General features: G+C 37.8%; 1 protein-coding gene across 4 annotated transcripts in view; it reads right to left on the bottom strand.

Annotated features, from left to right (window-relative positions):
- CDK19 (cyclin dependent kinase 19) overlaps positions 1-15373 on the bottom strand; it is a 140794-nt gene that overhangs the window by 26253 nt on the left and 99168 nt on the right. For all 4 annotated transcript variants that reach the window (XM_089530570.1, XM_089530569.1, XM_089530567.1 and 1 more), the window contains 2 exons: positions 14686-14743; positions 10226-10357 (listed from right to left, as the gene is read on the bottom strand). In XM_089530570.1, coding sequence (XP_089386696.1) covers positions 10226-10357; positions 14686-14743 — 190 coding nt within the window. The remainder of the gene's footprint in view (positions 1-10225; positions 10358-14685; positions 14744-15373) is intronic.

The following is a 15373-nucleotide window of genomic DNA, read 5'->3' as shown; positions in this document are numbered from 1 at the left end:
CATATGGCTGTTTGCATATGGGGCAGAAGTTGTGGCTGTGTCCTTGGTACAATGAGTTCCTAACTTTTAGGGTACATAGTCCCCCACGCCAAGACCACAAAAGTTAACTGCTGAGAAATACTCAGAAAGGTAAGTAGATAAGACTATTAGAAATGTGACAGAGGCATCCTACTTGTAGGATGCTGTGTCCCCAGCTTTTACAGATAGAAAATCTTGGAAAAGGAACACCATTATGAAGGCACTACCACTAGAAGGGAACCATTACCTTGGTAGTGAATTGGCCATCAACAAAACGAGACAGTAAGAGATTCAGCAATGAGTGATTAATCAATGTAAATACAGAAATATGAAATTATGACAGGACTGCTGACTACATGGGCATCTGACTGCTGAGAAGGCTGAGAGTATCACAAGTCATCTAGATAATCTGGCAGAGTGTGCAGGAAAGACATCAACACTCATATTCCACATCAGCACCAGTGGGGACAAGAAACACAATTATGGTTCCTAGAATCAGAATTTAGAATGCTAAATAGGATCTAGAAATTCAGGACTTCCAAGGTCACATTGCCAGAAATGCTACCCATTCTATATAAAAGAAGAACTAATAGGCAGAGCTGAGAAGTCTCCAAGTTGGAGGGCGGACAGCAATGTTAGGAAACAAGGTTTATGGAATGATTTGGGACTTGTATAAAATAAGATGAACTGAATGTAACAGACAGATAAATAAATAAATGCTGGCACTGAATTTCAACATGGTCACACAACAGCATTTAAATCCTTGGAGAATAGTGTCTAATTTTTTTTTTAATCATCCATTGGTAGTAAGCATCCAGAAATCCTAGGCAATCCAAACAAGGGAGAAGTTGACAATCACAATTGGCAAATGGATACACACATATACCTACCCAAGTAGAACTTATATTCTAGATAAAATTAAAATAAAATTTTAAAATAAATGAAGATAGTCATTCCTCTATCTACTCATCCATCCATCCATCCAATGCTAGAAACCTTTGAGCAAGAAGTTTGCATGAAATAATTCTTGGGGCACTTTCACACTACACAGTTATAGCACTATGACTCTACTTTAGCTGCAATGATTGCACCTTATGGAATTCTGTGGCTTCAGTCTGGTGAGGCACTAGACCTCTCTGGCTGACAATTCTAAATATCCCTCCCTCAACTGCAAATTCCAGGATTCCTCAGGAATTGTTGTGCTAGACAGGCTTCCCCCGTTTTTTGATGGTCTGCTTTTCAACAATCTGCTCTTTCAACCCTTTTCAGAAGCACTGGTTATTTGGAAGTCTTTAAACAGTGTTTTGATGACTATCTATCATAAGTCCTTTCCTTTTGAGTCTTCTTCAATGGCAAGGGGTACTTAAGCCCTTTTGACCCCATTTATCTTTGATTCCATGAAAAACTATCCAGAGCTCTATATCAGGTTGATGGAGCTTTGATGGGACTGCTGCTGTGATGGGGAAGCAGTGTAAAGCCAAAGCAACCCAGCAAACCCTGTCCAGCTTGAGGCATGCAGATACCAGCTCACTCAGTTTGGGACAGGAGAAGGAGGGAGCCAAGACTGCTCTGCTTCCCAGTTGCAGTGGCTCTTCACATATAGGAGTTATATGTGGTGCAAGATCTGAGAGAGAATGTCTAAATGGTAAGAAAGTACATTATTTATGCTGTTTATAGTGGACAAAATGCATTTGCAAGCTAATAAAAGCTTGGATTCCACATTTCAATGATTTGCACTTTTTGACAGTGCTCTAAGTCTCTAACTTGTTGAATAAGTGGGGTGCTCTAGTAATTGTGCAGTTTGAAAAGGAACATGGCATAGCAGAAAAAATCAATAGAATATAAATGAGTAAAAATTATAGAGGAAGAAAGACAGGACTTCAATGATGCCCAATAAACTAGAAAACTTAGCAGAAGCAGAAATCTATGGTGGGAAGTTCAGGTCCAAAAAGCAATATATTGTAGTATATATTATTATTACATGACTAAAATGCTCAGGGTGATCTTGGGATGGAGAGAGACATTAACAATATTTTGAAAAGAGAAAATATAGTAGTTGACAATCTAATTTACTCTCAGAACTGAGGAATGCATGTATGTGTGTGTATTCACAGTGCTGGTTATGACCTATGAAGCCCTATATGGCTCAGGTCCAGGCTATTTGATAGACCGTATCTCCCTGTATGAAGTGGCCTGGACTCTCAGATCCTCTGGAGAGGCCCTTCTCTGTGTCCCACCATCATCACAAGCACAGTTGGGGGGCATGGCGTTGGAGAGGGCCTTCTCAGTGGCTGCTCCTAGACTGTGGAAGTCGCTTCCCAGGGAGACTAGAATGGCTCCCTTTTTGTTGGCCTTCTGCCAGCAGGCTAAGAACTCCTTGTTTAGACAGGCTTTTAAAATGGAATGTTTGTAAAGGACCAGCTTGGGATGTTGTTTCATTTTAAAGTGTTTTAAACCGTTTTCTCTTTTAAATGTATATTATTATTTTAATAGTTATCTATATTAATATTGTAATAATTTAATTATTTTAATGTACCTCTTTTCTATGTTTTTCATTATATTATTCTATAAATAAATAAATAAATAAATAAATAAATAAATAAATAAATACTGTTGAACTCTGAGTCCCAGTTCTAGGAAAAGAATGGGATACAAATAAATATAATTAATAATATAATAATGTATACTTGGACCACAAAAAAGACAATGTCTCTAGATACAGGTATCCAAAATGACTGTATCTTGGAACAAATGATCATGGAACCAACCATGGAGGAGGCTGTTCTGGAGTTAATTCTCAGTGAGTTGCATTAATGAACTCTATTTGGTAATGATGACCACAGTGCTATTCAATTCATCTTTCATGTAAGGAGAAAGCTGTCATGAAGGACACATTTGCCTTCAGCAGGTGACATTTATTTTTTATTTTTTAAATGATGAGATGGAGCCATGAGCTGAAAGTGCAGTTCAGAGGCAGAGCAAGATGGAGAGAGAAGCCCATCAGGGGAAATAGGCCAGAGAAGAAACTAGGAAAGGATTACAAACTGATAGTGATAGTGGGTGGAGTTGGTATACACAGCATATGAAAGAAGGGGAAGAGCAGAGAAGGGAGTGTTAGAGAAGGAAAAAACTGAGTAAAAGTAAGACACTAAATAACAGGAAAGTGAATAGGCAGGGCCTTGAGCTAGGGACTGCACTACCAGGACTAAATCACCAAGGTTATGGCAGCTGGACTGATGGAACAGAAATTCAGTTTGCTGGAAATACATCTTGACTGATCATGCTCACAAGAACAGCAGCAAGATGAATGATAATAGAAACAACCTGAAATGGCAAATTACCTCCAGAGAACCTGCAACTCAAAGCCTTGAAGAGCTGAATGTAAAGTAAAGGTGACAGCCTCACCTGGTTTCTTCTATATTTCCTTGTTTTGAATAAACCTGTAAACTGGTTGCACACCCATCTTTCTATACCCCTTATTGTAGGGAGGAAGATCTGGAAACCATTTGCGCTAAAAGTCCCTTTGTGATTTGAGATGCTGCAACTGGATAAACTACAGTCGGCCCTTCTTATACACAGATTTTTTATACACGGATTCAAGCATCCACGGTTTGAAAATGTTCCAAAAAAGTATAAATTTACCTTGATTTTCCATTTTTTATAAGGGACACCATTTTGCTATGTCATTAAATTTAATGAGACTTGAGCATACATGGATTTTGTTATACACAGGGGATCTTGGAGCCAAACCCCAGCATATAACAAGGGTCCACTGTAATTAGAGACTGCTGTCAAGGAGTGTCAAACATCTTCAAAATGCTTGGAATATAGCCTGAATTTTGGCCTCAGTGCTAAAGAACTGGGGAAGGAATGTAACTTCAATTATTTTGTTTTGTTTTGTTTTAAAAAAAAAAGGATTGAAAAGAAAGACAGGCCAGTTAGTTTAATAGCTGTTCTGAATAAAATGGTGATGAAAAATCATCAAGCCTATAAGACAATCAGTGACAATTTGGGGATTAGGGGGCTGCATTAGCTCCTCATAGGACCTTATAGGAACATATTTCCCTATTTATTTATTTATTTATTTTTAAAAATTGCTCAAATGCCCATGGAGGACATTTCTCTGTGTTTTTTGCCCTCTCTGTTTCATTTTAAGACCAAAAGAGCTATTTTTCCCCTCAAAAGGAAGTGAACTAGAAATCAACTTCTGGATTACTTACTGTTGGTGAAAAGGCCACTTATATGTTTAAAATGGCCCACGGAGGCAAAAAAAAATGGAATTTTTTTCCCCTCACATTTTTTGAGAAATGCTTGGGGCACAATGGGGAAAAATGTATTATTTTTTTTTAAATGTGGGGGCCCGAAGGGTCACAAAATAGCTTCATTTTCCACATGCAGCCTGCACTACCCCACCCTGATACACACACACACACACACACACACACACACACACACACATCTCCCAGCTATTGCTGGCAAAGAATAAAGGTTAAGTCCTATTTAGCTAGCCATTTAAAGTTTTGAAAGTGTCAAGAGGAATGTGGATAGGAGTGATGTGGCAGACATTATCTACTTGGAATTTGAGAGAGCTTTTTGATAAAGTCACTCACCAAACACTTCTCAGTAAACTTTGCCGTCATAAAACAAGTTGACAGGTCCTTTTGTGGCTAGATGACTGGTTTAAGGTCAGAGAGTACAGAATGGAAATGAATGGCTACTTCTCACAGTGGGGAAAGGTAAACAGGGATGTCTCCTAATGTTCTCTATTGGAACCATTTCTTTCTAACTGGTTCACAAATAATCTGGAAGCAGAAGTGATAAGTGAGATGGCTATATGTTCTGACAACATCAAATTATTCAGGGTAGATAAAAAACACAAAAGGAATTGTGAAGAGCATTCTACAAAATGATAAATGCAGTTCAGTGTATATAAGTGTAACAAGGCAAAAAATTTCACTTCACATATATATTGCTGAGGTCCAAACTAGAGTTGACTAATTAAAGAGAAAATATGCTGGCCATAATGAAAACTTAATGAAAATGTCAATCTAGTATATGGCAGGCATGAAAAAGGAGAATTCCATGTTAGGAAACATTAGGAAAGGGATCAAAAATAAAACTGCCAGTAAATGTAAGGTACTGCACTTAGGGCAAAAAAAGGAAATGCACAGATATAGGATGGGTGACACCTGGATGAACGAGACTACATGTGAAAGGGATCTGGGAGTCCAAGTAAACCACAAATTGAACATGAGTCAACAGTGCGATGCGGCAGCTAACAAGGCCAATGCGATTTTAGGCTGCATCAATAGAAGTATAGGCCTGTTATAGACTGCCAAAATAAAGCTGCTTCGGGTCTCTTTGGAGGTATGCTGTTTAAATGATGCATGGGTCCTAAGAATCCAGAAGCTGTACCAAAGCCGCACTCCAGTGCTTAGGAATGGAGTGTGGCTTTGGCGCGACTTCCGGACTCATAGGACCCATGCATTATTTAAATAGCATACCTCCAAAGAGACCCGAAGCAGCTTTATTTTGGCAGTCTGTAACAGGCCATAGTGTCTTGATCAAGGGAAGTAATAGTGCCACTCTATTCTTCTTTGGTCAGGCCCCACCTGGAATATTGTGTCCAATTCTGGGCACCACAGTTTAAAAATGATGTTGAGAAAATGGAGCGTGTCCAAAGGAGGGTAACAAATGGTGAAGGGTCGGGAAACCATTCCCATGAGGAATGACTTAGGGAGCTAAGGATGTTTAGCCTGGAGAAGAGAAGGTTAAGAGGTGATATGATAGCCCTGTTTAAATACTTGAAGGGATGTCATACTGAGGAGGGAGCTAGCTTGTTTTCTGCTGCTCCAGAGACTAGGACCCAGAGCAATGGATGCAAGCTACAAGAACCTCCTGACAGCAAGGGCTGTTCAACAGTGGAACACACTCCCTCGGAGGGCAGTGGAGTCTCCCTCCTTAGAGGTCTTTAAGCAGAGGCTGGATGGCCATCTGTCAGGGATGCTTTGATTGAGATTTCCTGCATGGCAAGGGGTTGGACTGGATGGCCCTTGTGGTATCTTCCAACTCTATGATTCTATGATTAGTGTTTTTATACTGAAGTGTGTATTTTGTACAGTTCTGGCTGCTCCAAGTCAGGAACAGTGCAGATAACTGCAGATCAAATGAGTAGGGATCCAAATTACTATTTTATGAGGAAAGATTATTTGGGAGATTTTAATTGACAAAAAGAAGACTGTGACTAAACTATGCAAATGAGATGTTTTATTTTAAAAAATTCAGTGGGTATGAGGTAATGGAGACACTTTACAGTTTGAATTCTAAACACAGCTTATCTTAAATTATATAATCTTTATAAAATCATACTGAGGCTTTTTAATTTACATATTGTTGTTGCAAACATATTGAGGAGTTTCATAGCAAGTACTTTGAGCAAGGTGCTCAAGTGTTGTGTGGGACCGTACAAAGCTCTGTGCTCTTAGGACACATTACAAAATGGTTTCAGGCCGCATTTGGTTAAAGACATGTCCTTAGTCACTCTACTATATTTGGAGAAGGATCAGAAAGCATGACCTTGCTCATTCTCTTGGAACTCATTGCTTTCCATGCTACCCTTCTAGTTATTTTGATGGGGGGGGGGAAGGGGGCAGACAAACTCACTTTTTATTCACTCAAACTTTTAAATATTTCCCCCCATCTTTTATCATGAGAAGTGTTAAATACTTTGAATTTTATTTATCCTCACTTTGTTTTTGTAAACTACACTGACTGAAAGTTCTCCTGAATGTTGATATATATTCATTTTTAAATAAATAAGGAAAAGAAGAGAATACCATAAACAGTTACAGCCAGTCTTGCATTTTAAAGTATACATTAGATATTCACCTCTCTATTCATGGTGAACTTCAAAAGAAGAAAATAGTTCTCTAATTGACTTATTATTACTAAATAACCTAAGTTGTGTTGTATTTTTATGAAAAGATTTCACGCTGTAACTTGAGAGTTACAACATATTTTAGAAAGAATGTGCAAGTAATAAGCACTGTATAGCTACAAAGATGATTCTCTGGTATATGATTAACTCATTAATTACTTTGTCCATAAAGGGCAAGCCTGGACTCAGGAGGCAAATAAACATTATAGTTATTATGGCTCCAGATTTCATCCTCCTTGACAGGAATCTTCATGTGACTATCCCCAGCATAGGTATCTGTCCAGTCATGTCTCATCATGGCTTCTCATAAGGCACCTTTTACCACACCTTCTCTAACTCCCTCATACACACAAGGAACACTCTTAGCTCAGAATAACAGTTGCCATCCAGGGCCTTCCTGCATTTTTATTTTATTTTAGAGAATGCCTTTTTAGTTTTTGTTTATCATGCACAACTACATGCATTTTGAATGTGGTTATAGGTATACTAATACTCAAGTACTGCAAATAGCACCTGAGGAATGTGATAAATCTTCCAAATACTGCACATTTGCAATTACATCTTTGATTCTCATCACATAAATATAAATCGTGGAGAACACTATCATCATCATGCCATACTTGTACATGGTGCACTTTACAAGTAAAAGAAAACAGAACAGTTTCCTGTGCCCAATCTTACAATTTAAACCCCAATACATTCCTTCTTTCTGTTCAAATGTGTGTGTGTGCATGTGCACATCTTCAAGCACACCTTTTTTACTTATGTGATTCTATGAATTTCATAGGGTTTTAACATGACATTACATTTGAAAGAAAAAAGACTGGTATACAATAGCAAGTCTATCAGCACCCAAGCAAAAGAACCCACTTATTGTGCTTAGTATTACAATGGGGCAAAGGAAATATTTTTAACAAAGGTCAGTTCACATGGAGAGCATGTGTAGAGCAAAGAATGTGTATGAAGCCAAGGGTATGTGCAGAATTGGCAATGTTCTATACATTCAGTTAATCACACTCACAAGCCATCAATTACTAACCATTGCTCAATGAGTTTCATAATAAAATAGTAAGAGAACAAACTTATCTAGAAGTCACTCTTAGTTCTGAAGTTATCTTCCCAAATTTAAAAACAATACATACAATAAAAAGCAGGGCTTCTTTGCCAAATCAAAGGCAGACTGGGCACACTACATGATAGCATTTAACCTAACAAGCTTTCAAAAAGCGTAACTGCATACTGATTCAATTTACATTTTGCTGTTTTATACAAAAATTAATTTTGGTTCCCCCATATTGCTAGAAAATAACAACAATGGAGCACTGAACAATAATGAGTTTGCCAGGTTATCATTTTAATATTCGCCTAAATGTCAGTTACATTGTAACATGAAGAAGCTGGCATACAGCAAAATCTAGATTCAATAAAAAACAACCAACTGGTATGCTTTGGGAAATCTAATTACCTATAAAAATATTCATCCCATTCATGAGGTCTGAGTAGGCAGTGACTGACCAGGAAAGAGATCCTGGGGGCATGGTAGATCTGTCAACCCAGTGTGTAATTGTGAAATTTCACATTAGAAAGCACTAGTAAAGGACTAAAAAAAACCAAATGGTCAATACCACAGTACCATTACAAATCTATGATTTGACTACAGTTGAAATACTGTGCATTGCTCTGGATGCCACACATAAAAAAAAGAAAGATAGTGGATCAAGGGGGGGGGGGCAAATGTGGAAGGCATTAGGCCCCACAGGAGACCTTGGAAGTCCACACTTCCTACTGCAATAAAATAAAATAAAATAAAAAATTGCTCCTAAATGCCCTCTCAGGGGAATGGGGACGTTTTTGCCATGTTTTTAGGCCCCACTGAGCCATTTTAGGCCCAGAAGAAGTTTAAGTACAAGAAGCAGCATAAATATTCGAGTAGAAGTCTACCTCATATATAAGCTGACGTCAGGTTTTGGGGCCAAAAATATATACTTTGCCATGACCCATGCATAAGTCGAGCGTAGAGCTTAGAAGACAGATGGGCTGCAAAAGATGTTTGACATGTGCATGCATGCCCTTTTACCTTCTCAGCTCAACTGTCCCCATGAAGAGGGAGGCTTGAGAGGAGAAATTCCACCCTTCTTCCTCCTCCTCAGCTTGGCTGTACCTATGGAAGACAGCCAGGCTGAAGAGGAGATTTGAGGGGCAAAATACCACCCTTTTTCCTCCTCCTCAGCTTGGCTGTTCCCATAGTAGACAGCCAGGCTGAAGGGGAGGTTTGAAGGGCAAAATTCCACCCTTTCTCTTCCTCCTCAGCTCGGCTGTCTCCATGGTGGACAGCTGAGCTGAAGGGGAGGGTTGAGGGCAAAATTCCACCTTTCTTTTTCCTCCTCAGCTTGGCTGTCCCCTGTTGACCCGTCAATAAGTCTACCTTGTGTTTTTTGGGTCAAGTTTTGTGCACAAATTTCTCGACTTATAGTCAAGTATATACGGTAAGTGAAAGTTACTTCTGGTTCATTCTGTTATTTTTTTTAAAAAAAGCATCTCTAAATTTGTATTTCTCAAGGGAAAAAATCAGAATTGAATATGTTTACTACACAATTACCAATCTCACTGATCTTTATGAAATTTGAAAAAGGCTTTTTTCACCATCCAGACTTGTAGTCCCCTACAGTTAAAATTTTTTTGCACCTGTTGAACTGTGTTGGGAAACAATTCCAACCCTCTGAAGCATGTTTTCTTTTTCTTTTCTTTTTCTTGGACTTGGACTTTTACATTTTTTGATAACAGCATTTGAGTGTAAAATTATAGAAGCACAAGACCTTTGAAGGCTGAGCATCTGTTATATTAAAGGCTGCCCTGCATGAAGCCAAAACATGAGTCCAAAAAGGGACATATGCATACCAGTGATGTAACGGATGCATATAATGGTTCTGGAGGAATGTCCGGCAGCTCATTCAATGAGACAAAATTGATTAAAAGAAGAAATTATTATCAAGTGGCCATTAAAGGTACCTCATTCTCTAACTATGCATCAGTGCTGATTCAAAGTTCTTTGACTATTTAACTTTATGCTTATCATTTGTAATCTTACAATTTCAAATGATCAGCACAAAGCACAATGAATGACTTAATGAGAATTAATGTGTACTTATCCCTTTAGTTATGGAATTTCCTTATGACAGAGATGACGTCAAGCACAGAACACTGACTTCCCATAGCCAAAAATATAATAAAATAAAAATAAATAAAAAATATGTAAAAAGCCCAACTTACCAATGGCCTTTGTGTAGTGCCTTGCACCAAGTAACAGTTCTGGGGCTCTGTACCAAAATGTTACCACAACTGGATCCAGATCTGCTAGAGGCTTAAGTGGAGAATTGAATAACCTTGCAAAACCCATATCAGCTGAAATATAAACAATATTTTATTACACCAAATGCAAATGTATCCAAACTAAAATATAGCACATGATCATTATTCTCTATATTTCTTGCTCCACTTATTTCAGTGGGCTCAAGGGTTTGCCACAGACCATTGCAAATAACCTTATGCTTTATCCTATAACCTCTTTACAGGCCCTTCCTTAAACTCCTGTGCATTTTGGCTGAGACTCTGAAAGCCATCCCTAAGAGGACAGTGCGTGGATGCAAGTACTCACATTGTAAATATTGCTAGTGACACAGAATGCATTACCACCCAGAATGCATCCTGACTATTCCTTGGTTTCTCAACTGCATCTAATGACTTCAGGCCTTTCCTGCTGCCAACTCCTATTTCTTGGTATCTTCAGTTGGAACAGGCTCACAGCAGATTGTTAATTCAGGCTCTGCCAAAGTGCTACAGAAGATTCCTTGTGCACCAGTTGAAATGTGTGAGCAAAGAACAGACAGAAAAACATAAACAGAGCTAATCTATGTATCATGTGACACTCTTACAATCTGAGTATCGATCAGATAGATTAGTGCCATCATCTGGCATATTTTGAAAAGCTTTATTATGGCAAATATGGGGACGCAGTGACTCAGCAGTTAAGACACTGACTCTAGTGATCACAAGGTTGGCAGGTTAGCAGTCTGAGACCCAAGCACTATGTGATGGAGTGAGCTCCTGACACTACTCCCAGGTTTTGCCAACCTAGCAGTTCACAAGCATGTAAAAGTGGTACCACTTTAGTGGGAAGGTAACAGCATTCTGTGTAGTCATGCTGGCCACATGATAATTGAATTGTCTTTGACAACGCTGGCTCTTTGGCTTAGTAATGGAGATGTGCACTGCCCCCTACAATTGGACACAACTTGGCAACCTTGTCAAAGGGGAAACCATTACCTTTAATCTTTTATTATGCCAAATGTGCCTTAACAGTAGAAATTATACAAAAATCCATTTGATATTAATACCACAACATATATGTAATTCTTTATCATTAAAGATAAATGTACTTAAACTGATAAAAGCTAATATAGCAAATAATCACAGCAATATCAACAGTACAGCTAGAACATGTAGGTTTTTAAGACTCAGCATAATATAGACTCAGCATCAGAATATCTGGGCAAATAGTATTTTCACCTGGCATTAAACTAAAATAGTGCTGAGTTCCTTAAAGAAGGTGATACAACTAAAAGACACCAATAAGATCATCTGTAGTGGTTATGGATAGTCATATTACTAATACTTATAAGAACTCTATTTTAAAGATTTAGAGCAGCTCAAGAATTTTGAAGGCTAGAATATCTATACAAGAAGCATGAGGTAGTATGAGAAACAGCAGGTATGAACAAACATGAATAAAACAAGAAGATGCAAACGATTACAATTTTCTGCCTTGAACACTTCTTGTTGGAGTGGAAGGGCAAGATAAAAATCCCATGAGCAAATACATGCAGGATACAATTAGGGCTAAATGCCAAATCAATCAAATCAAAATCAGATTTAGGTGTGGCATACTCCCACTGTTACCAGAGGGCTCTTAGTCATTTTTGTTACAGACTAATACAACCAATCACCCGAAATTAATATGGATTATTGCACAGTCTTCTAGAAAACATGTAAGCCTTCAAAATCTTTTGTAACATGTTGGCTGATTTGTATAAATATATTTATTACCTATGCACCCATTACCCTTGACTTCATGAATATGGCAGGCTTGGAAATGATGGCAATTAGACTTTTCCCCCATTTTTGATAAGTTGCTACTACTGAATAGTAAATTTAAGCACTTGCTAATTGAATTACAGTAAAAAGCTTCGGTATTCTTTATCTTACTATCCATACACCAAAAGCACTAAACAACAATAAATTTTGTGCTATGGTCCAGATTGGTGTAAAACAGGAAAAAGTGTTTCCTTGCCACACCACCCTAGATAACGTTATTTAAAAGATAAGGATAAAGTATGACATTAAAATAATATAAAAATACTATCAAAATGAGAAAGATACTGGTCTTTGTTCATTGCAAAGTACAACTCTGTGTTTAGTACCTGACAAGTACATTTGTATTTTATTGTTATCTGTATCTATGACATGTTAGCATTATGTTTATTAATAATTTTATGGTCATACTTTTGTGTTAAACTTCTTGTTTTTATCCTGCCTGCTTTTATATTTTGCTTTGCTTCAGCCTGCTCATTAATAATTTGCTTGAGTACTTTGAGGTCATAATGTACAGATATAACTGTACAGATATAAAGATTTGCTTAAATCTCTCATTGAAATAAATGAGTTTTATAATGCTTAATATCAATTATATCATGACTACTATATTTTACTGTATTGTAATTACATTTCAGCTGTGACTGGCAACAAACTGTTAACTTAAAAATAACCTATACTTTACGTTATTACAAGAACATCTATTTTTGTGTGTATTCTTGCAATTAATTAAATTTAACTTCTTGTTGTTAGGCCTTCAAGCCATTTCTGACTTACGGTGACTAAGGCCTTAAGACCTAAGAATCCCTGCTCAACCACGGGCACTGAGTTACCTGGGGCAAGTCACACTCTCTCAGTCTCAGAGGCTAATGCCTTCGGAGCAAATCTTGCTAAGAAAACCCTGTGATAGGTTTGCCTCAGAGTTGCCATAAGCAGGATGTGACTTGAAGCCACACAACATTAGTAAATGTTTTTGAGGGGTGCCAATCTTTTATACTGATGTTTGCAGAACAGCCACAAAAAGGATACAAGATGCTCAGAATTCAACAGACTCGGCCACTTTGATATCAACTTAACTGCCATGGCTCCATCCTGTGAAATCCTGAAATTTGTAGTTTTGTGAGATATTTCAAATTCCTTTCCAGAGAACTAAAATGACTCTTCAAAATATGAATGCCAGGATTGTGCAGGATGCAACCATGAAAGTTAAAATGGCATCAAAGTGCTATAACTGTGTGGCGTGAAAGAGGCCAGAAATGTATCTGGTTTGATTTATTAGTTCCTTTAACGGTCCCAGTCCAGAAACAAAACCTGGAAAGTTGCACCAGTCTTTACAGTATTATGTACCATTATTTTTATGAGAAATGTCAGTTGCCACTTACTTTTTTAGACCTGATCTGCATTTCATGGCCTCTCTAAACAATTTCTTCCTATTGACATTTTGTAGAATTACCATCACACATTTCTGGAAGTATCCGGTGTCAATATCAAAATTCTGCAGGCTGTAACCACCCATCTGTTTATCTCATCTGTTTCTTATGATGATTACATGGAACATGTTTCATGTGTGACATATAATGGCCTTAATACAGGTGTACTTCTGTTAACAGAGCCTTGATAGTGAAGCTCTTTTTTATGCCTGCTCTATAAACATGACCACCAAAATAGTAATGATTACCATAATGGAGGCTAGTGAAAGAAAATGTCATCTCTGGAGGCAAGTAGTCTCTAAAAGGTTCAAAATGTTTTTCTTTACTTCTGTAAGACTTAGCTGCCCTGCTTGTTTCATTTTATACGTATATTAAAAAGTTTGCTGAAATATGCTGAACTGCTCTTCTTTTTTTGGTGATGTAAGAACCAATCCCTGATCTTTCCATGTTATTTCCACCTCTGGTAACAAACTTTCTGTAATGTCCAGGAAGGCATCTACTTCATTAGGTGAGGTATATCTGTATGTACATCTGCCCTTCTTACACTTAAATCTAAATATGTCTACTAGTGTTCCAAGCTGCATTGTAGGTATAAAGTTACATTGACACAATGCAACAATATTTTAATAACACCCCATTCTGGAACAGTGAAATAAGGAACAGGATCCAAGTTGATGCTAATTTCCTGAAACATGAGACATTTCCTTTTCCCTATGTTGTAGTTGTATTATTATTATTATTATTATTATTAACCTTTCTTTATAAAGCGCTGTAAATTTACACAGCGCTGTACATACAATCTTTTTAATTGGACAGTTCCTTGCCCTCAGGGCTTGTACCATTTTGCAACAATGTTAGGGATGTATATATTAACGTCATAAGCATCTAAGCAGTTTTTGGTCTTTAAATAGTTTACACCTGGGGTTGGATCCATAAAAAAGGGGGAGGAAGAGAAATCTACCTAGTCTGCTCCACTTGGCCCCCCCAAAGCTGTCCCAAGGGTTGGGAGAACCTGCTGAATGAGGTAGGTTAGTATGCTGGGGGCAAAGGAATAATTTGATCCACCACAGGGAATTTGATCCACCATTGGACTTTATTTCTCTTACTATTTATTACAGCTACTTTTCCAAACACATATGTCAAAATGCTTACCTATTTTTACTCTCCCTCTTTCAGGACCTTCTCCCATTACCAGAATATTTGCTGGTTTCTGAAAAATAAGGAAAAATATTTAACTCACAAACACGTGGTGCAGTATTAGAATAAGTCTCCTGTTTATATTAAAAGTTTATAGAGATCATAACCAGAGATCTTAGATCATAACCACTTTTGTTCTTCTAAATAATATATTTCAAATAATATACTTCCATGGTTTTCTAAAGTCAAGACAACATCTTTATACTCGTTGACTGAGGATCCCGATTTTTGTTTCTCATTTGATGTTCTTCATGATGCCTGTAGCTCTCCCCATTCTTTCTGGCCACAATGGCTGCTCCATCTCTACCTCTGGATGTTTTCTCCTCAGGGGGAATGCTCCAGCAGGCACCCACTGTGCTCAATTTGCTTCTAGAAGCCCTGCTTAAGACCTCCCCGTACCCAATATGGAAGACATTTTGAGAGTGACAGTAACTACTATTAGTCTGAAATAGCATTCCTTGCTAGTTTAGTGTGGCAATAATGTTGATGGATTTTAGCAATGTTAGATATTCTCTTCTGCACATACCCCCAATGAATACACTTTTGACTGTTTTGATAAAAGTCTCTTGAAACTTTGGCTACATTTAGTGCTATTTTCCACTTTCACTATAGCACAGGTGGGCAATTGTGCAGGCCAGGGGCC

This window comes from Sceloporus occidentalis, unplaced genomic scaffold, assembly GCF_023333645.1.
Source record: "Sceloporus occidentalis isolate IW3139 unplaced genomic scaffold, rSceOcc1.0.p SCAF_6, whole genome shotgun sequence".
NCBI classification, from domain to species: domain Eukaryota; kingdom Metazoa; phylum Chordata; class Lepidosauria; order Squamata; family Phrynosomatidae; genus Sceloporus; species Sceloporus occidentalis.
Note: the sequence above shows the minus strand (reverse complement) of the source record. Positions and strands in the feature narration are given on the sequence as shown.